This window comes from Dipodomys merriami, unplaced genomic scaffold, assembly GCF_024711535.1.
Source record: "Dipodomys merriami isolate MVZ:Mamm:240054 unplaced genomic scaffold, mDipMer1.0.p SCAF_1, whole genome shotgun sequence".
Taxonomy (NCBI): Eukaryota; Metazoa; Chordata; class Mammalia; order Rodentia; family Heteromyidae; genus Dipodomys; species Dipodomys merriami.
Window position 1 is genome coordinate 6,389,744 of NW_027202270.1, and position 26,398 is coordinate 6,416,141.

At 45.7% G+C, this 26,398-nt stretch overlaps 1 protein-coding gene across 2 annotated transcripts in view; it reads right to left on the reverse strand.

Annotated features, from left to right (window-relative positions):
- Positions 1-26,398, reverse strand: part of Dis3l2 (DIS3 like 3'-5' exoribonuclease 2) — a 401,227-nt gene that overhangs the window by 12,092 nt on the left and 362,737 nt on the right. For both annotated transcript variants that reach the window (XM_070014895.1, XM_070014884.1), the window contains one exon: positions 21,888-21,967. In XM_070014895.1, coding sequence (XP_069870996.1) covers positions 21,888-21,967 — 80 coding nt within the window. The remainder of the gene's footprint in view (positions 1-21,887; positions 21,968-26,398) is intronic.

A 26,398-nucleotide genomic window follows, 5' to 3' on the forward strand; every position in this document is an offset into this window, starting at 1 on the left:
GCCCTGCACAGTGCCTCAGCCTCTGTTCCCACTGTATCCTGGAGGCAGGCTGGGTCATGACAGCTAATGCTGCTTCTTTAGGGTGTCCTGGAGGCCACCAGGCTACTGACACCCATATTGCAATGGCCAGGGGAGAGAGGGCCACAGCTGGTCAGAGCACAGAGAGCCAGTACTTTCCCAAGAACTCAGGCAGCCCCAGAATGGAAGAAACAAATTCAAGGGCAGATGGGTAATCCTGCTATAAGGATTGCTATCCCCGAAACTGTCATTTTAAGTCTCAGGAGTAGAAACTCTTATGCCCATCATGGTACAAAGAGCTACCTCACCATGACCTAAACACAGGGACTGTCTCCTTGGCGATACAGGTGCAAACTCGGTCAGCTCTGTTCCCTCAGCCGGCCTAGTTTCCTCCGCTAGAACTCAGTGACTTGAGATGAACAGCAAGAGGGCGGAAGTGGCTGTGTGCCTCTCCTTAGAACAGGGGCCATGCTGCTGGAAGGGCCTGTCCTCCCATCCTGGCCTTGCTCTTGGTCTCCGTTCTTCTTCACTTGGCTTCTTCACATATGCCTCTCAGCCCTGCCTCACAAGAAAGGTGGGGCTCCAAGGATAGCCCATCTCCAGACCCAGATTAGGGCCCACTGCACTCCTTTTACATCCAGAACACTTGGTAAGAGGCTCGGGAAGTGATTGGAGAGCTAACCCGGGGCCAGGGTCAAGGGGTGTGCCTGTTACCACATACCTGAGAATGCACTGATTTTGCAAAGATCAAAATCAAATGCGAGAGGAACAAACTCTTCTGCCCTCAGCTACCAGGGCGCTTGTCATGGCTCTGTGAAGTCTCACGCTAATAGAATTAGGCCGCTCACAGAGACTGTTCAATTAGCTTTTGGTGATAACTGCTAACTTGAAATTTGACAAGAATTGCTTCCAGCCAGTTTCAAACCCATTTCTTCTGAAGATGGAATTTTCTCCACTTGGGTACATCCTCCCTATGGGCCCAGGAGGCCTCAGGCTCCTCATGGGCTGCGGAGGGCAGCTGCTGGGCCCCGCACGGAGGCTGAGCACTGGAGTACTGCTCCCTCTCCACGGCTGGGCAGCCCACCGTGGGGGAGGCAGCCGCCACTCTCACAGGGCACCACTGCTCTCCCAGAGGTCCCAGACTGAGTGTTGTGTGGTGGAAAACTATACGGGAACAGGGCATGATAGGAAGCCAGTGGTCTGATGTGCGCTATGTTGAGGGATGCTGGGGATGGGGAAACTTTAGCAGATCTTTGTTGCAGTTCCCTGCTCAGCTGGGCCAGGGTGGAGCTGGTGGCCTAGGAGCTGGGCAGTGGAGGCCTGGGAAGGGGCTGGGTGGGGGAACCTCAGGAAGAGAGGTAGCAGCAGACCAACCCGGGCACCCACCACAGGGGAGCCACAGGGCCGACCCCACATCACAGCGTGGGCCTCTCGCTGACCCCTCTCCTACGGGGCTCACTGCAACCTGCTGAACGTTTTGGACATTCTCATCAAACCACAGGGAAATGAATGGGGCCTAGTTCACAGGCATGGAAAACCCCAGAGGAACTGGCCTCTGGAGCCAGACATAACAGGCCCTGTGGGTGAGGCCGGAGCCAGGTTTCCTATTCTGTGAGGCTCACTCCACTCCAGGGCCTTTCTATAGGTTTAGCGGGTGGGGCCCTGCTGCTGTGGCAAGGCACGTTTTAGCGGCTTGTTTTTCTAGCTCAAAAGGAAGTCTCCAGAGGCTAAGCGTCCAAGTTTGGCCCTCAGGCCCTGCCAAAGGGAGGCTGCGGTAGGGAGATGGGAGGGGGCTTGCTCCCAGCGGTTGACAGGGCAGAAAGCCCTTTGTCAGCGTAAAGCTAGCCACAAATCCTCGCTCTTCCCAAGGCTCAGCTCTGCTCGAAGGGAGGCACGGGGCAGGCCTGCACGTGGGCACGGCCCTGGCCCCTAAGCAGAACCAGGTGGCAGTCTGTGCCGTGTGGCTCACAGTGCGGGGTAATTAGGGTTTGCTTGGCTCCTTTATGGTGTTGACACATATGCCTTCTTCAGTTCCAGCCGCTGCCCAACTGGAACTGGAACTACTGACCAGAGGAGGCGTGGCCAAGGCACACAGAAGCCGCTGCCTCTGGGAGCCCTGGGGTGTCCCTGACAGCTTTGCCGTCTTACTGATTCCTGGCCAAGGCCAAGGCCTCTCTCATGCCCCAGTGGTGGGTAATGGCCCTGTAGCCTCAGACAGAGAATAGAGTTTGGACAAGCTCAGGGGAAACAAATGGGTCATCACTGACTTTGGAAGGGATGATTTTAATTTTAAAAATAGAATTTGGGCCCTAAGAGAGCGAAGGAAGAAGGGTGTTCAGGAATTATAGATATTAGGTTCTGCCTTTCTTTCTCTTACACAGACACACACACACACCCAAGTCAGCTAGAGGAGGAGGATGACACATATGCCCAGGAACTGGGGTTACTCTGCTTTTGCAAGTGAGAGCATGCCTGGATCTCCTGGGAAGAGGCTCCTGCCCCTTGATGCAGAGGAGCAGGCCCCCCTTCATCAGGGCCACCCCAGCCATGCAGCCACTCAAGTCTGCAAGGAAACAAGAATGCAGCTGGGCCCTCAGTGTACTTTATACCCACTGCTCACAAACTTATCAGATGTTTCTCCCTCCATGAGGCCCCTCAGAAACCCCTAGCTTGCACAGATCCTTGCTTTCACATTGCAGTCCTGGCTGAGGGATCTCCACTCATTTGCACCTGTGGTTTCCTTATGGCCCTGGCCCACCTCAGCCCTACTTTCCTCTTGAGGCATTCACAGCTACCCAATATCAACCTGGATGGCTGCCTAGACAGCTCTACTGGCCTCACTTCCCAGAGCACAGAACTCTTAGCAGGCACAAATACTTATTCTTATCTGTAAGAGTTCGATTTTGTCCTTGTAGGAGCTCACATTTCTAGACACATTATGTTGTTTTTACTTTCAATAGCCATAAGACCCTATGGTACCTGAGGTGAATGGATAGTAACACCTCCACCTTGAGCTATGCTATCCAGAGATGAAGATAGCAAGGGTGAAAGGTGTCTCTGGATTGTGACTGTGCAGGCTGATGTCAGCTATGGTGCCAATTTCAGCTCACTCAAGTCTTAAAGTCAGAGTTCTCATTCTTCATGTAAGCAGGGGAGGCTTGGAGGAGTGAGGTAACTCTCCTAAGCTCACAGAGCAGGGAACTCTACCACTGCTTCATCCTTGGCTGACCCTAAAGGTCACTTGCTTGCCACAGACCCCCTAAAGATGAAGAGGAGGTGGCAAGGTTTCTAGCCCCAGACAAGGGCTGTGCTGAAAGCGGAGACCCTGCACAGGCCTTCCCCTGAGGCCATGCTGGTACCTGAGACAGGGGCTTTTGTAGTGGTCATTTGTGCTTCTTATTGGTAGAGAGGACTTCCTCCTCTCACTAAGGCTACAGTAGTGGTGGAGTCCAGGGTCATCAACTGTGACTGGCTTTCCATCTACCCAGCAATCTCTAGGAATGGAGCCTGTCTGCCAAACTTCTCCCTGCCCCTGTGTGTGTGTGGGGTGGGGGTGGGAGGAGCACCCTGGGCAGGAAAATGCACAAGGCTGGTTAGGCTGGGTCATTGCTTACCACTCTGGAAACTTTATTTTCAGGCTTTTGCCTCTTCCTCTTTGTTGCTGTATGGTAGGATAATAGAGCAGAATCAGGACTTAGCCCTCTGCTAAGGACAACACCTGTATGAAGTTGTTCCCCTATCTGCCTAAGAACATTCCCTGAGATGAGCATAATGCTGAGCGTTTTCTATTGCTTTTTGGGGGGGATGGGTGTGACAAGGTCTTTCTTTATGTAGCCCACATCTTGTTGAACTTCTAAACTTTTGCATTTCCTATGGAAGAAATGTCCTGAGCCACAGCATACAGTAGAAGGCTAGGGATGCCCACAAGCCACAATGGGGGGAACTATGAACCTCAGACACGGGGGTATGAATCCTTGCCCCAAGAACTGCTGACCCTCAGCAAACCTCACGTAGCCTCTTTCTAGTCTGTTCCCCACTGAGCTCTGATCTGGGCACTTTGGGCACTATGCACATTTCTCTTGGTGGGTTTCACTCTGTTAAAACAAAACAAAACAGAACAAAATTCTGGTAGGTTCAGTCCCTTGTCAATCCCGACAGTCAGGGCCCTCACAGGGGCAGTGCTCAGAGGAAACCAAGCTTTCACACTGAAGATGGTTCCCTTGGCCTCTGTACACCACATCCTTGCTGGCCTGCCCCTGGCTTCAGTCCAGCTTCCCATCAGTCACAAGGAAAGGGGACTTCTTCCCTCATGTGGGGTGACAGACACAACAATACCCTCAAGTTCCCCTGGGGTTCCTAGTCTCATATCTACCTTCTTACTCAGTTCCCAGTGAGGTTTTCAGGATTTCAGCCAGGAAAGGTTCCTTCCCTGGCTCCCAGGAGCTTAGAGCACATTTCAGACACTCCCTGTCTCCCAGTTTGTTTCCTCTGCAGATCACAGGCCTACAGGGAACTCCATCTCTGGATTCCAGAGCTAGGCACACAAGCCAGGGCTGATGAGATATTTGGGGAACAAATAAACAATGTCAGAAACATAATTTTTCTAGTCCTTCACAGAACACATTATGTGATCATCAGGATTTCTTTTGGGGCTAGAATCAGAGTTCTCTACCAATAGAGGACTAAGGGTGGCAGCTATGGGTTTTGCACCTTTCTTTCAGCTTGGCAGGCAGCCTGAGACAGCTTCTGCTGCTCAGATGGGGTCCACTGGATTTGCTCTGATTTTCACTTTTACATGGTTATCACTTAACTCCAACACAGGGTGACATGGTGCTTGGGACTCATTTACTGGTGACCTGATGAATAAATATTCTTGTCCAAGGGCAGGTGCCTCGCATAAACATGAAACCCAGCAGATTAAAGAAAGCTTCTCCCTTCCCAGGCTATTTCCACTGAACTAACACTTGTCTTATCACCCACTGGGATGTGGCCTGTTGGGTCTGGCAGAGCTCATTAGTTATGTGACTTTAAAAATATTGACATATGTTTTTATGAACTAGGCTCAGAGTGGTTTAAATGGATATGTTCCCATCCAGAGCCTTCTGGGCTTCCCTGATATTTTCTCGGCCTTCCCCAGATACACAAAGCACAAGCAGGACTCTGGAGGGACCAAGGCTCCCCACTCTGTCCTTCCTGGTTCAGCATGTGAAACCCCCATGTGGCAACCTTTTCACAGAGCACTTTCCTACCACTGGTGGGTCCCGTCCCTCCCACCCTGGGCCTCAAACTAGTGCTCTAGCTGGCAGAAGCAGTGCACTTGCTTTCCTTCATGAGCTGGGTGTCACCTGCATTCCTTGTCACCTTGTCATTGTTGAATTGTGAAATACTGGCCTTATGGGTCCCCAGCTGGTGGTGCTGCTTTGGGAGGTAGGGAGACGTAGCTGGAGAAGAAGGATTCTAGGGTCATGGGAATGGCATCTTTTCCCTGACTCCTTCCTTCCCTTGTTCACTCTGCTTCCTGACCACCATGAGGCGAGCAGCTTTTCTCTACCCATACTCCCTGCCATGGTATTCAGCCTTGCCTCAGACACACAGCAACTTTGTCAGCTGACTGCGGACTGAAACCTCTCAATCCATAAGCCATAATGAATGTTTCAGGAGCCTCTTCTTTTTCTTAGGTATTTGTCACAGGGAAATAACCCTGTCCTGGGTCTTCCTCGTTTTCGTAAAAATTGTGCTCAGGTCTGTGCTTGACACTAGCAAGGGTCCAATATAGTTTGTCAGATAAGCAAAAGAATAAGGTTTACATTAGGACTGGAGAACACCCATCAACTGTTCTCCAGTCCTCAAGGTACATGGGTAGAATTTCCCCAGAGACCTTCTTTGCACTTGGAAATTTCTAAGGAGTCACTTTTTAGGTTTGGCAGCAGGGCCTGTAGGACCCATCTGGCATGTAAATCAATTCTGAATAGAGGGGCTTTGTGGAGACTGCTGTAGGGTTCCTGGATGGAGGCCAGGTTTTGCATGGCTTTGACTAGCACTGGTCTCAGGTTCCCTTGGAGGTGACCTGAACTAGGATGACCTTCAAGGGGTCAAGGGTCTCCTTGTGGAAAGCAGCTTCATTGTCTGGGTCTAGCAGGCAGCAGTGGCTTTCTGATTTCGTCAAGAGTCAACAAGGGACAGAAGGAAAGGGCCACCATACAGGCCGTGGGCAGGCTACTTAAGTTCCTTCCCTACCTCTGGGGTTATTCCAAGGAAGATTAAATGGAATAAATTGTGTAAAGCCCTTCTCTCAGAGTCTAGCATATATCTATAAATATTAGTATTACAGGTTATATAGCCCTTATTTGAAGTGTTGGGAATGGAAATGCTTCAGATTTCAGAGATATTTTTTGTGTGAAATATTTTCTTTCTCTCTTTTTTTTTTTTTTTTTTTTTGGGTCCGGTCATGGGGCCTGAACTCTGGGCCTGGGCGCTGTCCCTCAGCTCTTCAGCTCAAGGCTAGCGCTCTACCACTTGAGCCACAGCGCCACTTCCGGCTTTTTTCTTTTTGCTTATGTGGTGCTGAGGAATCGAACCCAGGGCCTCATGCATGCAAGGCAAGAGCTCTACCACTGAGCCACCTTCCCAGCCCCAATGTGAAATATTTTCGTAGAGTAAAAAAATCCAAATCTAATGTGTACCAGAATCTAAAATTTGAAATCCAGGATTTTTGAGCATTTCATATTTGGGACTTTCAGATTAGGGAGTCCCTGTCTGACTTGTAAAAACCTTCTGCTCTAAGTTAAGGACCTTATGAGAGCTTAGAAATATTAAAAATAGAAGCTTGTTAGAAACACGGAAAGGAGGGGGATAGAACCTTGACTGCTCCATGAGGTACGCACTTGGGCATGTGTGCAGCCCCTCCCTGTGCTTCCCACATTGTGCTAGGGCCCAAAGAGGAGAGTCGGAGCCATCCCTGTCACCACCTCCTCTCAGAACTTTACCACAATCTGGCTCTTTTTCAGCACTTCCTGGCTGGATACTTAAAGATGGACACTTAGACTTTTTTGGGTCACAAAGCTGAAGATAGGATCCTGTCTTTTGGGGTAACTACTGGGGTAGCAGTCATTCTGAGAGACCAAGGATTACATTAACAAAGTGAGAGTCAAGAGATAACTAGAAAATATGATGGGGAAAAAAAAGGCCTTTCAAAGTAGTGAGCCCTGTAAGGCAAGTTTAGTGCTTCCACCTCAGGCTGACTCAAGACTCAGAGAGTAATAGACAGCCTTCAGGGTCCAGGTGATGAGAGTAAGTGCACACCCCCAAGCCTGTGCCCTGTCCTCTGTCCCTTGTTCCCTGTCACTGCTACTCAACACAGTTGATCTCCATATGTGGTGCTGACCCCCACTGGCCAACCCATGTCTCACTCATCTCCCTTGGAGCCTGGCCCAGCAATCCTAGGCCCATCCTTGGGGCTGCTATGGATTGCATGGGGACTGCCTGGGAGTAGTACCAAGTCTATGGAGTGATCTGTGTTCTACATCTCAGCCAGGCCTTGCTGTGATGGCTTTTCAGCTGCTGCCTAAGTGGGCCATTTCCTTCCACTTAACTCAGTGGGCACAAGCTTGTGTATCTCTGACAGATGCCTCTAAGCTAGGTACCTGACACTGGAGAAGCACCCTTAGAACAGACAGTCCACATGTCCCATTCCTCTTCCATCTGTGAAGCAGTTCTAAGTGATTTACAGTCATCGATAGCCTTTGTCTGTCATCAAGCATTGTAGTTCCTTCAGGCTCTGGAAGCTTCCTGTCCAACCACCAAGAAAAAGCCACAATGCCCCAGAGGTCTAGGGAGTGGCAGTGATGACAGATCAGAAACACTGCCTCACCAAAAGCACAGCCAAAAGCTGAGTGAGCCAAGCATGCTTTGGTCACTTGCCAGGCAGCTGTGAGAGGTGACAGCCACGGGCACCTTTCTTCAGGCTCAGACCCAGCCTACAATTCTGTGGGCTGTTTCCCACTGGAGTAACTTTTGTGAGAGTGTCACAGGCCTCTGTGGTCTGGTCCTGGGCTTCCAGGTATCCAAGTGAGGGTGTCCAACAGAGGTATTTCCATGTTCAGCATGTAAAGACATTAGTGTCTGGTGCAACACAGGCATGGAAGAAGCTGTGGCATATGCCCCAGTGGTCAGGATGGGGAGGCCCTGTGCTCACCAAACAAAGACTAACTGAAGATCACAGCTTCTTCTAGAACTCCCTGAAGTCTTAGACAGGAGTAATAAGCCTCCTTAGATTTGAAAATGGCCTGGCTAAGCTACCGGCTTACAGAAGGTGGCCCTAAAGGGGATGTAGACCTGTATATGCACAAATCCCAGAGAGGTAGAGAAAGAGACACAGATCAGGCCAGGAAATGGAAAGATAAGAATGTGGCAGACAACAAAAATGCTAATTACCCCCCCCCCAATGTCATTAGTAAGAACATGTCACTATGTGCAATGAAGCATCTAGAAGGAAATGACAGAAGGGTTCCAAATCTCACTGGATAGCTGCAGACCCAGGAAACTCCCCAGAATGACAGGAGTGTTAGTTCATCACATGATGACAAAGGAAGTTTGTGCAAAGTTTCACAAAGGCAATTTAACTTGAAAAAAGAAGAGTCACCTCTCTATGGAACCTTGTATCCCACCTACTGTATGGAACCAAGAATATACCTACCTTCTTAGAAAGTCTTTTTGAATTTTGAAGTACTAAGTCTCCAGAGTTCCTTGTGTCTAGACTTTCTGTCTTGTAGGGAAACTTTGTGGGACATCCTTGAGTAATTATTTGGGCTGAAAAAGGAGGGGTGGGAGAATAGCTGCAGATATGTTCATACCCAGGATCATGCTTCCCAGGCTCACAGCCCTCCAGGGCATTAGGTTTGGTTTTCAATGCTCTCTACACTCTTCATACCTCTGTCTGAATCTGAGCTGAGATTCGGTGTATCTGTGAATCTGCACAGGACTCATATAAAGGCCAGGGAATCCCCCACCAGTACGCTCAGCCATGTGGCTGTGAATAGCTGTGGGGGTAGTCATTTAAGGTTATGGATAGGCACAGAGGGGTTCTTTCAGCTTGAGACCTTTAACCACCTTAGTTTGTTTCCATGGTAACAGATATCACAGAAAGGTAGGATGGATAGATGATAAGCCTATGTGGAGGCTTAGAGGAGGGGGTTACTGAGGACAGGAACATATACTAAATGAACTTGTAAGAGAGCTGAACAACACTACTGCTGAGTATCTGTGACCCAAATCCATTTTTGTGGCCTTGGGGATTGGTTATACATTCAATATCCTTTTAGCTTGGGCTATGGAATCCCATAGTTCTGTCTGAATCTCTGTTCACTGTGTAGTCATGAACTCCTCTGGTCATTCATATCATGTACTGATTAAGGTTTTGTCCACTAATTTTCTAACATTTATGAGTGGTCTAGCACTTAACTATCCTAATGGCTGTATATTAATCACCCTAATTTAATCCTCATAATCAACAGTCCAGGAGTTGGTGTTTAGCAGGAGTTCCAATGAGGACTATTACATCTCCTTCATCTACCTGAAATAGAGTGATATCTTTTTATTTTTTGGGGGGTGGGTCCAGTCGTGGGGCCTGAACTCTGGGCCTGGGCACTGTCCCTCAGCTCTTCAGCTCAAGGCTAGCGCTCTACCACTTGAACCACAGTGCCACTTCCAGCTTTTTTCTTTTTGCTTATGTGGTGCTGAGGAATCGAAACCAGGGCCTCAGGCATGCAAGGCAAGCACTCCACCACTGAGCCACCTTCCCAGCCCCTAGAATGGTATCTTATGCAAAGGGCTAGAGGGTCAGTAATGAAGCTAGGTCCCTAAGAATAATCTCCAGCAAAATTAGGAAATCTTGTGGGATATCCTTGAGTAATTATTTGGGCTGCAAAAGGAGAGGTATGAGAAGAGCTGAGGACATTCTCACACCCAGGATCATGCGTCTCAGCCTCACAGCCCTGGCTGTGATGATCACAAATCTGAAGAGCCTGGATACCAATTCTAGAATCACACTACCTCAGTCAAAGTCTTGAAGCAAGATAATACTCAGTAGAAATGAGGGCTCTAGGGATCCCTTGCCCAGCTGGAGACTAGAAATAAGAAAGTAGCTGGTCAACTTAGCTCTACTTGTTTCCTGCAATAACCTAGACAGCTCAGGCTGAGTCTTTCTTCTCTATCAATTTGTTGCCCAAATCTAAGTAAAAAAGGAAGTGAGTCTCCTTAGCAAAATCTAAATAACACCCAGAGCCCAAGCTGCAAGGTTTTTGGGAAGTGTACTGTTTGGTTTTCTGCCTAGAGCAGAACAGCATGCTAAATAAGCTGATGTCCACTAGGCTGAGAATGATTGGGACCATGGTCAAGATTTTATGTTTAGTTAATATCTTGTGATGAAAGCACATGATCATCTTAGAGTAATTTTCACACAAAATTATCTATCTGTCTATCTATCTATCTATCTATCTATCTATCTATCTATCTATCTATCTATCTATCTATCTACCTACCTACCTACCTACCTACTTACCTACCTATCGTCAGTCATGGGACTTGAACTGGGGGCCTGGGCATAGGCCCTGAACTTTTTGCTCAAGGCTAGGACTCTACCACTTTGAGCCTCAACATCACTTTTAGTTTTCTGGTAGTTAATTGGAGATAAGGATCTCAAGGCCTTTCTTGCCTGGACTGGCTTCGAATTTCCATCCTCAGATCTCAGCCTCTTAAGTAGCTAGGATTATAGGCATGAGCCACTGGTGTGCACCTTACAAAAATATTTTTAATTGTAGAAAACTTGGATGAAAAGATAAAATCTCCCTCACAAAGTTAAAATAAATAACTTGTGATAAAAAGGTACTTTTATTTAAAATCACAGATTCTGCTTTGTCTAACTTGTAGCCTATAAATCATTGTTGCCATACTTCAACTTATGTGTCTTCTCAAATTGAAAGTTATGGATGGGTTATCTTTGTATACAACTGGCAGTGCAGCAGGTATATTTACCCCAGCATCACAAGAAACATGAATGGTGTATCACAGCTGTTAGGATGGCTAGGATGTCATAAGACAGTAGGAATTTTGAAGTTCTATTAAAATCTTATGAGATAGAAACATGATTATGCAGTATGAGAGAGTAGATCCCCAAATTATATTCTTAGGAGTAAATCTAATGACAGATGGGTAGGACCAAATGGAAAATTATGACATTTTTTTTTAGAAAAAATTAAAAAGACCTGAATGAAGAGAGGACTATACTAATTGAAGATGTAAATTATGACACATTTCCTACTGGCTTAGAGAACTTGTAAAGAAGAGCAATGCAACTACGCATTTCCACTTGGTCCTACTAGACTGGTGATATCCTTTTGGAAGTAATAAGGGGTTCTGCTTCAGGACCTGAGCATGTTCATTTATGGCTGTCATACTGCATGCCTATTAACATGCCCTAGCTGCTGTTTTTAGATTACCATGAGCCAAATACTTCTAAATGATTAACCCAATTTTTTTTTTTTGGGGGGGGGTCCAGATTGGGACTTGAAAGTTAGTATCTGATGCTTTCACCCATTGTCTAGTACTCCACCAATTGAGCCACATTGCCACTACCTAATCCATTTGTTTTAATGGTTGTCTTTTAATTTTTATCTTCTCTTGTCATCATTTGTATATATAGTCAGGGAAAAATATACACATATTTCTGGGTGGAAATGTATATCAAAAGTGAATATATAATCATTTAAATAGGGATACAGGTGGACCCATTGCAACAATAAGATGTACAAGTCGTTATGTCAAAAATGAACTTTACAACTTTGGTGGGGGGGAGAAGGGGAGCAGGGAGAATTGGGTGGGGGGGCAGGGGGAGGATGGGAAGGGATGGGAAGGGGAAACAAAGGAGGAGACTACAATGCTTGATAAGAAATGTACTCATTATCTTGCCCATGTAATTGTCACCCCTCTATACAGTATTTTCACAATAAAAAAAAATTAAACCCTCCCATAAAAAGAAAAAAGTGAATATATTGGGCTGGGAAGGTAACTCAATGGTAGAGTGCTTGCTATGAATGCATGAGGCCCTAGGTTCAATTCTTCAGCACCACATAAGCAGAAAAACTGGAAGTGGCACTGTGGCTCAAGTGATAGAGTGCTAGTCTTGAGCTGAAGAGCTGAGGAGCAGTGCACAGGCCCAGAGTTCAAGCCCCACGACTGACTAAAAAAAAGTGAATATATTGAGGCTGAGAGTGTAGCCAGGTAGAAAGCCTACCTAGCAAGGGTGGCCCTGAGTTCAAACTCTAGGGCTGTCAAAAAAAAAAAAAAGAATATTTTTAAAGTTTTCTTCACTGGTGAAAGAAAATAGCAAAAAATACTACCAGACACAGAGTGCATGAATTATGGAATGGTTCCATATATGTCCATTTATTAGTTTGCTAGGCAGAATAATCTTCAGTGTTGGAAGTTATGATGGTGATATCTTTTGTGTGCGTGTGTGTTTATGTGTGTGTATATGAGAGAGAGAGAGAGAGAGAGAGAGAGAGAGAGAGAGAGAGAGAGAGAGAGAGAGAGAGAGAGAGAGAGAGAATATGTTGGTACCAGGTCTGAAGTCAGTGCTGCCTGGATGCTGTCCCTTAGATTTATTTTGCTCAAGGCTAGTACTTTACTATTTGAGTCACAACTGTCCACTATGGCTTTTTTTTCTGGTTAGAGGTAAGAGTCTCATAGACTTTTCTGCTTGGGTTGGCTTTGAACAGTGATCCTCAGTCTCCTGTGTAGCTGGGACTACAGGTATGAGTCACTGGCTCCTGGTCTGGTGATATCCTTTTGGATGTAATAAGGGGTTCTGCTTCAGGACCTGGGCATGCTCATTTTTAATGTTCCCTTGAGCTGGATGCTTATAATTGTGTCCTCTATTCATGTCATAGCTAAAAAAACAAGTGTTACAAAGTGATTATAAAAAAATCTATCTTTCATTTTTCTAGCATGTATCAGGGAAGAAAATAGCAGAATGGAAGCCGGGCGCTGGTGGCTCAAGCCTGTAATCCTAGCTACTCAGGAGGCTGAGATCTGAGGATCATGGTTCAAAGCCAGCCGGGGCAGGAGAGACCGTGAGACTCCCATCTCCAATAAACCACCAGAAAACCGGAAGTGGCGCTGTAGCTCAAGTGGTAAAGCGCTCGCCTTGAGCTAAAGAGCTGAGGGACAGCGCCCAGACCCAGAGTTCAAGCCCCATGACCGACAAAAAAAAAAGAAAATAGCAGAATGGATGTCATACTACATGCTGGGACATGGCCCAGTGTGCCAGTGTGTGTGCCTGTTTATGTACCCACGTGCACTGGTGGGTCTGCATCTGGCCAGTAGCCAGAACCATCTCCTCATCTTTGTGGCTACCACATTTCCTTGCTCTGGCTGGGTTCTGGCCTCAGAGAAGCAGCAAAGAGTGGAGGGGCTAGAGATTTCTGTGAAGGGCAAGTACCAGTTCAGAAGTATAGGAAACCTCTCTTGAGGGCTTTGGAACATTTTTCAGGAGCCATCATCCAGTGCTTCTGAGAGGTCTGGGGAAAGGGTACTTAGAGTAGATAAATAGCTCTTGAGTACAAATGACACATGTGCAGACCAGGGTGACTGTAATGCTAGGTGTGTTGTTTGCAATGTCCAAGTCACTGAAAGAACTTACACAGCTGTCCCTGGATCTCTAGCAACATAGTCCCAGTTTTCCCTAGCTGCTCTGGGCCCACTTTGCTGTGAACCTCATGGTTGAGGCAGTGCCCTGTGCTCTGGTTCTGGGGCATGGACTCATTTTGGCTTGGTTTGCTTGCTCAGCTAGCATTCTACCACTTTAGCCACACCTTCAACCTGGCTTTCTACTCATTATTTTGGTGATGGAATTGCACATACTTCTCTGTACTGGCTGGCTTTGAACTGTGATCTTCTGGATCTCAGCTTCCTGAGTAGCTAGGATTTCAAGTGTGTTACCAATATCCTGTTCTGTGCTCTGCATTTTATTTATAGCCTGACCTAGGACAGGGTGTCTCGCAGGCCACTGTTTCCTTCTCTGTAAAATGAAAGCACTTATGCCTGTTGTTTTCTGGTATGGTAAACTGAGTTGAATGAAACAATGAATTTTAGTACAGAAGGATATGACTATAGGTACTCTGATTATGGGACAATAGAGAGACTGCCCTGCACTAAGCACAACCTAGATTCTAGCCACTAAAAGAGGAGCTGCACCAGCATTGTGCGCAAGCCAAATCCTACCTGCTGCCATGGGTCACGGTGAGCTCACACCTGCACTGCACATGGCTGATTCCCATGAGGTCACTTCTGGCACTACTCTGGCAGTGCTTGCTGCCTCCAGCTCTCCCAAACCCCTCCTCTCCCTTGACTGGAGTGCTGCTTTCTAATCACCCCAGGCTTTATCGGGAACAAGTAAGACATTCTTCACTCTGACCTGGCAGTATCTGTGGGAGGCCTGGAGGCACTCACCCTCTGCCATGAATGGTTTTTAGGTAACCTCACTCTTAGCCCCAGGAACTGGCAGCAGTTCCAAGTGCAGACAGAAAGCACCTATTGCAGAGTGCTGGGAAGTGTTGGTGCTGGTTTGAAGTTGTCAGGGCGACTAGGATATATTCACTTGGCTTATTAGAAGAAAAAAAAAACAGCAGAGGGAATGACAAATTAAATGCAGCATTTGATCCAGGTCCCTCTGCTCATTTCTCCAAGTGTGGCAGCCAGGAAAAGGCACCACTCAGCTCACCACTACAGAACATGGAATTGCTGATGGCCCCAGGGGTGTCTGCTTGGTTCTGCCACTGCGTCTGCCTGCAATAATCTTCCTATGGCCATGGGGACTATTCTCAGACAGCAACCTAGCAGCCACATGCAGGGGTCCGACAGAAGTGAGGTTCCTCCTCCAACAGGTAACTCCTGCATTAGCTCAAAAGTGAACTGCAGCCTGAGACTTTTTGCTCAGCCCCTTCCTTCTCCAACTCCTTCTCCTGCCTGGTCTCCTTTTACAATGGTGGCTTCCTCCATGTCTCTTGCACATCTAACCTTACCTTGACATCTGCTTCTCCACAGACCAAAACTCACTCAGATAGGACTAGGAAAGTTAAAAAAAAAAAAAAAAAAGGTAGGAAGGAGTCAGGAAACAAGCTGTGGTAGTGCATGCCTGTAATCTCAGCATTCAGGAAGATGAGGGAGGAGGCTCATGCATTTGAGACTGGCCTAGGCTACATAACAAGACCCTCATTGTCTGAGAGAAAAAAAGAGATGGAGTTAAGGACTGGCTTACTATCCAGTGATAGTAAGGGTCTATCCACCAAGTGGTATGTGGGTATGGTTAGCTTCCAGCACAAAAGGGTGCTTTGACTACTCCAAGATTCACCTGGAAGGAGGCTTTGTCATACTGGCCAATGACTCAGGCACTAGGAAATCCTGAGAGGAAGTGTTCACATGACCATAGAAGTAGCTGCCTGTTAGGTGAAAGCTGCTCTACAGAAAGCTAATGACAAACTGAAGGTCTTTGATAAGTAATTTTTTTTTTTTTTGGGTCCGGTCGTGGGGCCTGAACTCTGGGTCTGGGCGCTGTCCCTCAGCTCTTCAGCTCAAGGCTAGTGCTCTACCACTTGAGCCACAGCGCCACTTCTGGCTTTTTTTCTTTTTGCTTATGTGGTGCTGAGGAATCGAACCCAGGGCCTCAGGCATGCAAGGCAAGCGCTCTACCACTGAGCCACCTTCCCAGGCCCTGATAAGTAATTAAAGAGCCTAAGGACGTCTCTTTCCTTAGTGTGTGCATTCTGTTAGAAGACTATGGAGAACTCTCCCTCTCAAGGCCAGCCCATGGGCTTCCAGACCATATGGAAGATTAGATGCCAGTACAATCAATATGATAACATTTCTGAAGAAGCTAGGTGTGGAAGGGATCTATCTGAACTTAATAAAGGGCTATATATAACAAACCTATAGCCAACATTGTATTAAATGGGGAAAAACTGAAATCATTTCCCCTAAAGTCAGGAACAAAACAAGGATGTTCACTCTTCATGCTCCAATTCAATATAGTACTAGAATTCCTAGCCAGACAATAAGGCAGGAGAAAGAAATAAAAGAGATTCAAATAGGGAAAGAAAATACCGAATTATCCCTGTTTTCTGGTATGATCCTATACTTAACAGACCCTACAGATTCTACCAAAACTTCTAAAACTGATAAATGGCTTTAGAAAGGTAGTTTGATATTAAATCAATACTTAAAAATCAATAGACTCAGCCAGGTGCCGGTGGCTCACGCCTGTAATCCTAGCTACTGAGGAGGCTGAGATCTGAGGATCATGGTTCAAAGCCAGCTCGGGCAAGGAAAGTCCGTGAGACTCTTATCTCCAATGAATCACTAGAAAACCAGAAGTGGTGCTGTGGCTCAAATGGCAGAGCATTTGCATTGAGCTGAAGAGCTGAGGGACAGCTCCCAAGGCCAGAGTTCAAGCTCCAGGACTGACCAAAAAAAAAAAAAAAATCAATAGACTCCTTTCTCCCCTCAACACCCCGTTGCCAATGCTAGGCTTGAACTAGGGCTTGCCTAAGGGCCCTGTCTCTTAACTTCTAATATTTCACTCAAAACTGGTGCCACAGCTCCACTTCTGGCTTTTTCCTGGTTAGTTGGAGATTAGAGTCTAGGCTTTGAACCATGATCCTCAAATCTCAGCCTCCTGAGTAGCTAGGATTGTAGGTATATACATATATATACATCCACAACACACATATATACACACATATAAAAACTTGAAGAAATAAATTGAAAAGGACATCAAAAGACCTTCCATGCTCATGGATTGGCAGAATTAATATTGTGAATATGGCCATACTACAAAAAGCAATCTACAGATTCAATATGATATCCCCCCCAAATCCCAATGTCATTCCTCACAGAATTAAGAGAAATAAATCCAAAAATACATATGGAGGCATAAAAGATCCTCAAGTAATTCTAGGTAATGAGTACTTCTGGGGGTATGTAACATACTTCAAATAATACTATAGGTCCACAGTTACAAAAATAGCTTGATACTTGCACAAAAACAGATCTAAACACCAATGGGACAATATAGAGCATCCAGAAATAAAACTACACAGCTTCAGCTAGCTTGTTTTGGCTCCTTTTGACAAAAAAATACAATGGGGGAAAAACAGCCTCTTTAACAAATAGTGTTGGGAATCCACCTGTGGGAAACTGGCCCTCTATTTCTCACCCTGTATAAAAATGAACTCTAGTTATATAAAAAAGCTGAAAGTAACACAGGAAGTTTATAGCTACTATAAGATAGCAGGAAAAACTCTGGAAGATGTGGGCATAGGTAAATTTTAGGGTGGAACTAAAAACTGACTAATGGGACTATATCAAATTAAAGAGTTTCTACACAGCAAAAGAAGCAGTCAGTAAAACCAACAGAAAACCCACAGAATAGAAGAAAATCTTTGCCAGATATACAACAGATAAAGGATGAATATCCAGAATATACAAGAAACTAAAAAAACTTAAACAATAAGAGAACAATCCAATTAATAAATCAGCAAGTGAAATGAACCAACAGTTCTCACAAGAACCACAAAAGGCTTATAGATCTATTAAGAAATAGCTGGGCACCAGTGGCTCATACCTACCTATGCAGCAGGCTGAGATTTGAGGATTGAAGTTGGAAGCCAGCCTACTAACCTTGAGCAAAAGGAGCTCAGGGACAGCCTCCAGGCCCAGAGTTCAAACACCAGGACTGGCTCCCACCAAAAAACTAAACTAAAATAAATGGTCAACCTCCTTAGCCATAAAGGAAATTCAAATCAGAACCAGACTAAGGTTCCAATTACCCTAGTCAGAAGGGCAGCTATCAGAAAACAACAACCAGGAATTTTTATACACTGTTGGTGGAGGTCATTATGGAGGTTCATCAAGAGACCAAATATAGACCTTCCCAATGAATCTGCCATACCACTCTTGGGACTATATCCAAAGGAGAGTAAATTAATATGTAAGAAAGACATCTGCATGAATATGTTTATAGAAGCACTGTCTATAATAGCCAAATGATGGACTTAGCCAACGTACCCTAGAACAGATGGGTAAAGAAAATATGGTATACACACACACACACACACACACACACACACACACACACACACACACACACACACACACACGCACACACACACACACGCACACATCCATACCATGGAGTATTGCAAAGCAGCAAAGAAAAATGAAATCATGTCATTTACAGAAAAGTGGATGCAATTAGAGAAACAAGCCAAGCTCAAAATAATATCATATGTTTTCACTCATATGTGGAAGCTCGACCTAAAAGATATACATATTCTTGGACATGTTCATACATACATATCCATTTATATAAGTATATGTGGATAAACATAGAACATGAATCTAAGGGATTACTTAGGAGGAAACAGGAAGGGGAAGGGAAAAATAATAGAGGGTGAGTAAATTTGAAATACATTTTGAAAGAGGATGAACAGAGGATCAAAATAGAGTGTTTTCAACTATGGAAGTCGAATGAGAAAACCTGCTAATTGTTTTGGGAAGAGGGGAAGGGACAGTCATAGATTGGATTGGAACATATTGTAAACATGTGTGGAAATGTAACTATGAAGCCTCTCTCTTTATAACTAATGTAAGCTAATAAAAAAAATGAGATCCAAAAATAAAGGCCCAGTGTGAGAGCCTGAAGTCTGACTTTCCCTACTATGTACCTCTGGCTAGAAGACTGGGGGCTTCGCCCTCACAGGACTATCCCATTGGCTTCTAGGTCCATAAGGGAGAGTTGAATGCTGGCACAGTCCATTTGGATGTGTTGCCCTCAAAGCATCAGCTTCGAGACTTTTAATGGGCTTTATCACAGGGCCAGGAACTAAGCCTAGGTGAACAGGAATTCATTGACCTAGGGGTGTTTTCTTGGGATGAAGATTTAATGCCCTGGGCAAGAATCTAGCTAGGTGTTTCTGAGAGGTGTAAGGAAGTGATAGGTAGGCAAAGGCTGAGCCTGAGCTGGCAGAAGGCAGAGGAAGCAGGGACAGAGGTAGGGGAGGGGGCCATAGTGGAATGAATGTACCACCTGAGTCCAGGAGACTAGCAGAGTGTACTGTTTAACCACAGATTGCCAAATGGACTGTCATTGTTAGGAGTTTCTGCAGATGGGATAGGTCAGCAGGAAAGTACATCACAGAGCTGGGACACCATGGGCTCTAGAGGGGCTGGAGTCTGAATAGCTTAAATGCTCTGTGTTTAAGTTTAGGCATTCTAGGGGAAATGACCCTCAGAGTACACAGAGGGACACAGACTGGGTGGGCAGAGCTCAGGGCAGGAAGGAGCTGCTCTCAGGTTCATAGGTTCCATGTCTGACCTCAGAATTCACAAATCTGGAGAAGATTATACTTTTAACAGAAGGCATCACACACTACTGAGGTGGGTCAGAGGGAAGTGCACCACACTCTTTCCTGAACAATAAACTGTTCGGTATAACTCCAACTCCTGCCTGCAGCCATTTGTAATGGGAAAGCAGAAGGAAGCCATGAGCCAACTGCTGTATGGAAGGAGAGGTGGCCTCCTGCCTGTGAGGCTGGTGATGCATCGAGCATAATATCCCTGAACAAGGGACAATTTATCCTATTAGTTTGATTTTTTTTTTTTTTTGAGTCCGGTCGTGGGGCCTGAACTCTGGGCCTGGGCACTGTCCCTCAGCTCTTTAGCTCAAGGTTAGCACTCTATCACTTGAGCCACAGTGCCACTTCCGGCTTTTTTCTTATGTGGTGCTGAGGAATCGAACCCAGGGCCTCGAGCATGCAAGGCAAGTGCTCTACCACTGAGCCACCTTCCCAGCCCCAATCTTATTAGTTTGAAAAGATGAAAAAACCTGATGCTCAAGAGATGAAAGTTGTTTAAAGAACAAGAATGGACCTCAATATAGTTTTGAGAAAGGGCAGGAGAGACAGCATAAGACACTTGATGGCCATGCTTTTCTAGATTATGGCCTCTTCTAGATCATGTGATTTTCTCCACAAATGTTTTCCTTTAGGGTCTTGGGGACCAAAGGTTATCTATATTTACAACCCCTGAATGTTTCCCCTGTTGTGCTATTCTGCTAGGAGCTCAGGATAGGCTAGGGTATTTTCTCTTTTTGTGTTCAAAGTAGACTTGAGATGTCATCGCTGGGCTCTTGCATTGCTAGGGCATGAACCTGAGGAGAAGAGCCTCTCCTCTTCTCTCACTCAACAGAGACTCCAAGCGCACAGGGACAGAACTGGGATCTGTAACACTGTAACACTGAAGATCTTTTTATGCTGTTACTGTCTGTGTGCCTGGGGCTGTCACCCAATGGCCATAAGCAAACAGAGAGGGCAGTAGGTGCAACAAGAGGGAGGCAGGTTTGCCTGTCACACTATGGCTTGTTTCTTTTATTCCTTAGAGATTTGTCCTGGCTACTCAAGGATCTGCTCAACTGTCCCATCTAGTCCCATGACCCACTTTTGAGCTGAATGAAACACCACATGAAGCTGAGATGTGTTTTTTGTTGTTGCTGGTGGTAGTGGAGGTGGACTTAAATTCAGGACCTGAGTGTTGTCCCTGAGCTTTTTCACTCAAGGTGAACACTCTACCACTTCAAGCCACAACACCACTTCTAGTTTTCTGGTGTTTAATTGGAGGTAAGAGTCTTACAGACTTTCCTGCCCAAACTAGCTTCAAACTATGATCCTCAGATCTCAGCCTCCTGAATAGCTAGGATTACAAGTGTGAGCCACTGGCACCTGGATTAAGATGGTTTTGACACAATAACCTAGAAACACTGGAACAACTGTCTAGAAACAGTGCCATCTCAGGTGGGGGATGGCAGCATTAACGAATTCTTGGTCAACCTTTCCTATGATTCATGTGGTAGGAATTGGGGGGCAATATATAGCTCTACTGTTCTTCCAAGTAGGAATACTGGAGACTTGAATACAGTGTCCTCAAGTTCTGGCTGAAACTGCCCTTTCCTGAGATTCCAAGAGTGGCACTAACTTGGGATAACTGTCTTCTATCTTTTCCTCTCCTAATGTGAACGTGCTACTGCTGACTTTGCCTCTCAGAGGTGTGCAAGTTACCTGAGTCAGTTAATTGAGTTCCCTAGGCCTCAATTTCCACAATATAGAAGTAATGAAAGAAGCTCTATAGGCTATTATGGTGGTTAAATGGCAATACGCACGTCAAGTCTCCAGAACTGAGCCCCACACAGAGCAGGTGCTCAGCAGTAATTGCCATCATCATCATAAGGGCACATTCCCTGTGCCTCATTCACCACCACTACCACTGTCTAATAATACACAGTCTGGAGGAGAAAAGAAGTGCTCTAAAATTATTCCCAGAGCCACCTTGCTTATAAGGCCACCACCCAGAATCTCTGTAGGCACAGAGAAATCAACCTTACAACTACAAAAGCCAAAAGGTGAATGAACACAACAGAACCCAAGAGTACAGCTGCAGTGATTAGAGAACTGTATCGCAGGCTAAATCAAAGCTGATTTAAATGAGTAAGCAGATGCTTAGCGAGAGGGCTCAGGCAGTGGGAGGACAGTGGAACTGGAAAGGAAAGTATGCTTCCAATATACGTCTAATATTTGGAAATCTCTCTTACATAGGCTCAACAAGTTCAATGTAGGGACAGAAGAGTTGTTGTAGAGGAAAGAGCTATTTTGCACTAGCCAGTAAGTATGCAGCAAGTATGAGCCATTCTTAAGCACCCTTTGTAAGCGAAGCCAGTGTCAGAAAGGAGGCTACTATTGCATAACACATCTCCCATGGTGGCTTACTTGTTGCTGTCTTTGTATTCATAGATATGACATCCTTGAGGCAATCCAGTCTCGTGGTCCACAGTGAAAGCAAGTTTTAGCTGAACAAAGAGAGAAGAGAAAAACAGTGAATTTTAGGCAGCACATTCTACTCATTCTAACAGATGAAAAGAACAAAGAACTAAACAAAATCAACTTCCTCTAGCAGACATGTTCCTCTCTGGGAACTGCCCACCTGCAGGAACTCTACCATCAACAAGGACTGTTCATCCTGCAGGTATTCATGGAGTGCTCCTTTGGGCTTTTCACTGTGCTAGTTGTAGCAGCAAGGGGCTGCCTTCATGAAGCTTGTAGTCTGGTAGAGGAGCCATCTAACCACATGAAGGAACACGACACATATAGAGGTAAAACTTCATATTAACGAAGATTTTCTGAAGCATGAAAGGAGCTTCCTGTGTTTCTAAGAAAAACTACATCGAGTGGGATTTGGGGATGAAGGAATACATAAATTGTTAGTGGAGGAAGCAAAGTGAGTTCTACTGGGCACAGCATATACAAGAGTCCTAGGGCAGAAGCTGTATCAACTGAGGGAATGGTTGGTGAAGTTGGACCCCAATAGAGAAAGGGGACACAGTGAGCTGTGACTTTAGGGAGGAAGGCCAGGTTGAAGAGGCAGAATCTTTCTGGCCATACTGAAATTTTTGGCCTTTACCATAACAGCAAAGCGGAGTTCCTGCTTTTAGAAAGGGATGGATGGTGGCATCAGAGTTCTGTGCTGTAGGACACCCCTTCTCCCTGTCTATGATGTAGACAGAAGCCTGCTGGGGCTGGGGACTGCTGCCGGAGTTGAGTGGTGAGGGTGGTGGGGGTGGTGAGGGGATGAACTACAAGGATGCCAGGCAAGATGGACAGAAGGGGACAATTGGACGTCGATAGTAGGAGGAAGTTGTTAGGAGTAAAAGCAGGGTGTGTGGATAGGTTTGATGCTGGCAAAGGAGCGGATAGAAATTTGGGATGGCTCATGATTTTGATCTAAACAAGTAAGCAAGTGGTCATTCCATGGCTGAGAAGGGAGACTGTAGGTGTGGTTTTAGACATGTGGTTAGGGAAGATGAGGACAGCAACCCTGGGGAAGTCCTGGTTCTTTCTGGACTCTGGTGGGAGGTCCGTAAGTAAGCACCCAGTCCACAGAGCTCAGAAAGGCTCCTGGTCTTTCTAGGGCCCAGAGCCAATTATTATCTTTAATGAATTTGTAAATTATAAATCACCAAAGTAATTTATATCACTAACTTTTACATTTCCTAAGTAATTTTAACCAAAATTAACTGCATACTAGGAGGATACATTTTCTAACTGCAGGGCTATTTACATAGCTAATGATCTGCATCATTAGATGCTGGACAAATTCTTTTCCTCAGAAGGGAACAAGCCTCTCAAGAGTAGATTGTCCTCTTACTGACCCAGATGAACATTCAAAACCAGAAACCAACCCTTCTTTACACATGAAGCCAGAAGCTTCAAGGCACAGACATGCTTTCCCTACAGAGCACTGCCTGGCCTTTCTCAGCCCTCTCTAAGTAAAACAACACACACACACACACACACACACACACACACACACACACACACACACACGTGCACACACACACGTACGCGCGTACACACACACACTAATCACTTTTAAAAATTCTATCAATTACAACTACATCTTTTTCTTTTTGTAGCTGAGGTTAGGCCTATATTTCAAGTCTACATTGGTTAGAATTTTTTGTATCTTTTGACTCAATGTTTTCTTTGCTTTCTTTTCTTTTGAAGTACTGGGGTTCAAATGCAGGGCCTTGTGCTTGTGCTCATTAGGCGCTCTTCCACTTCAGCTACACCCTCAGCCACATGATGTTATAAGTTATAGATTTATAGCTTAGAAAAATTACCAGAAATGTAGGGGAAAAAAACCTTAATTTGTAAAAATTGTTGCCTCATATTACTTATTGGAAGGACTAAAAGATCAGCAAAGGCAGAAGGTTAAATAAGCTCCACTCCAGTCACATGTGGAATAGCATACAGTCATTAAACTGCTCAGGAACATATTTGGGATGGTTGGATAGAGACGGCTCTGTGCTTGATTATACACCCTGAGAACCGTGTGAAAAAGAACAAGGTTGCATAAAGAAGGGTTGAGAGGCTCCAGTGATTCTTTAGTATCTGCACTTCCCAGATCCTTCAGGATAGGCCTGTGCTACTTTGACTAATACCTCCTTCTTTGCTTTGTTTTATGGCTAGTGACTAACATTCTTACATAATTCTAAGTTTTTCTGGCTTTTCTGGATGTTTGGTCCCTGGTTTCAGTACAGCTGGTCTTCACTGAGTGTCTGCCTGCCTGACTGGCCACTGCACCAAGAGTATAGCATCCAGCTTCCCATCTAATCCCCAAGTGCACTTCCCTCTTCCTTTATAAAGGGGGCACTGGAGCCTCTGGGCTGCTCAGGTTGCAAAGGTGATACATTGGCAGTGCAGGCTGCACGCAGGTGTGTGGACTTCATGTGATCAGAAGGAAGTCACGACAGATTTCAGAGCAGAAGACAGCTCACTTTAATGGTCACATAGAGAACGGGCTGACAGGAGAGTCTCCTTCCTGGGAGGCCATTATGGTGGAACAATGAGAAGGTAAGATTTGGACCTCCCGCAGGGATGTGGGCGTGATATAGCAGGAATGGGAAGAAGCGAAGAAACAAGCCTGACAAGACTGGAAATACACACATGTGGAGCCATATATACCAGAATCTACCTCCCAGCCCTGACTTCTCATGACTAGGTGAAAAATGAGGGATGATACAGAAGCTGTGGTCTGCATCATGAAGCCATGGTAGTTTCCAGAGGATTCCCAACATCAGGAAACTCCACACACACCAATTCATCAATACAGGTGGTGAATGGTGATGGGGAGGGAAAGGAGCACACTCAGAGTTAAAGAATGGAGAACTCCTAGTTATCAAATGCCTACAAAGTAACATGAAGGCCACATGAAGGAGGCATTACTATTTCCTTTTCATAGATGAGGCATTTGGGGTTGAGGAAGATTAAGTAATTTAGCTGGGCATGATGGCAAAAACCTGTAGTCCCAGAACTCAGGAAAGCAGATGTAGGAGGATGGAGAGTTACAGGCCAGCATGGGCTATACAAGGGGGTGCAGGGGACGGGGGGTGGGGGGGAAGTTGAATAATTTTTTCACACTACAATTAGAACCAGAATTTCAACCCAAGTCTGATACACAATGGAAGATTCCTCCCGTAGTAGGCAAGAAGCTGTCCAGAGATGCAGATATGTCTGCAGGTTGGACAAGGAGGATCTGGAATGTTCCTGAGTAATTTTTGTTCTTTCCTGAGAACTATTAAGACGCTAAACTGTCTACAAGGGATGCAGAGTTTGGTGAAAGAAAAAGTGGAAATTTGAGGAAAGTGATGAGGGTTTGAAATTGCTTCTTTGGAAAATAGGAAAAGCAGCTGGACAAGAAAGGGCAAAGGACTGCCAGGGAGCATTAAGGATCCACCTGGAGTATTTAGGATGTGAAATTACTGTAGCAACTCTGTGCCTGTTGTTGATTTTTTTTTCTAGCAATCTAGGCATTGGCATGATGGAAGTCAGGTTGGTTGTAAGCCGAATATGTGCCAGGAAAGTTTGAGGAAGAATAATGGGGCTGGGAGTGGTGATATGACATAGCAACAGTTGGACATGGATAGACCAGGGAACCTAAGGGAGGATGGAAGGGGCTAACTGGAAGAAAAGAGATGGGTGACAGATGTTCTGCATGGAGCTGATATTGATTGAATATGTCTCTCCTAAGCTTCTTTTATGTGTGATCTTACTGAATCATCCCACTAGCCTTGTGTGGTCAGTTCCTAGGTTTAGACTGATTTAATAAGTATTTGACTCAAATTGGCAGAACTGAGTTGAGGGCCGTTCTCTGTACCACTGGCCTATCCTGGCTTCCTAGGCCAGTGAATTTGAGGTAAGGAACCGGGACAACTGTAGGGACTAGGGGCTGTGGTCAGACAGCAGGGTGTGTGTCTGATCTTGGAGAGGGTACCCAGTCACAAGATCCAAGAGGAAGCCAAGGAAATGGAGAGCTAGAATGGAAGGTGTATGGGAGGGATGGTGGAGAGATCTTCCAAGAAGCTCTGAAATGCTGGTGACATGCTACTTCCAGACAAATCAAACTAGAAAGCATGTCCCTACATGTGTGAATATATTCATGGAGGGCTACTGTGTGCAAACTTTAATTCATGAGTGAACGAGTCCACTGTAACAGATACTGGTGAAGAGCTAGCAGCAGACATTTCCTCTTTCCCAACAGTATCTCAGTTTTACTAAACAATTTACACATATCCCCTGTCTTTGGCCCAGGGTCCCCCAGAGGGAAGACAAAATCTCTAGTTCTAGACTTTAGACGTCAGAGAGCCATGGGAAGCCCAGATGCCTGAAGTCCAAGCCTAGGAACTGGTTCAGGTAAGAATGTGCAACCTAAGGCCCAAAGG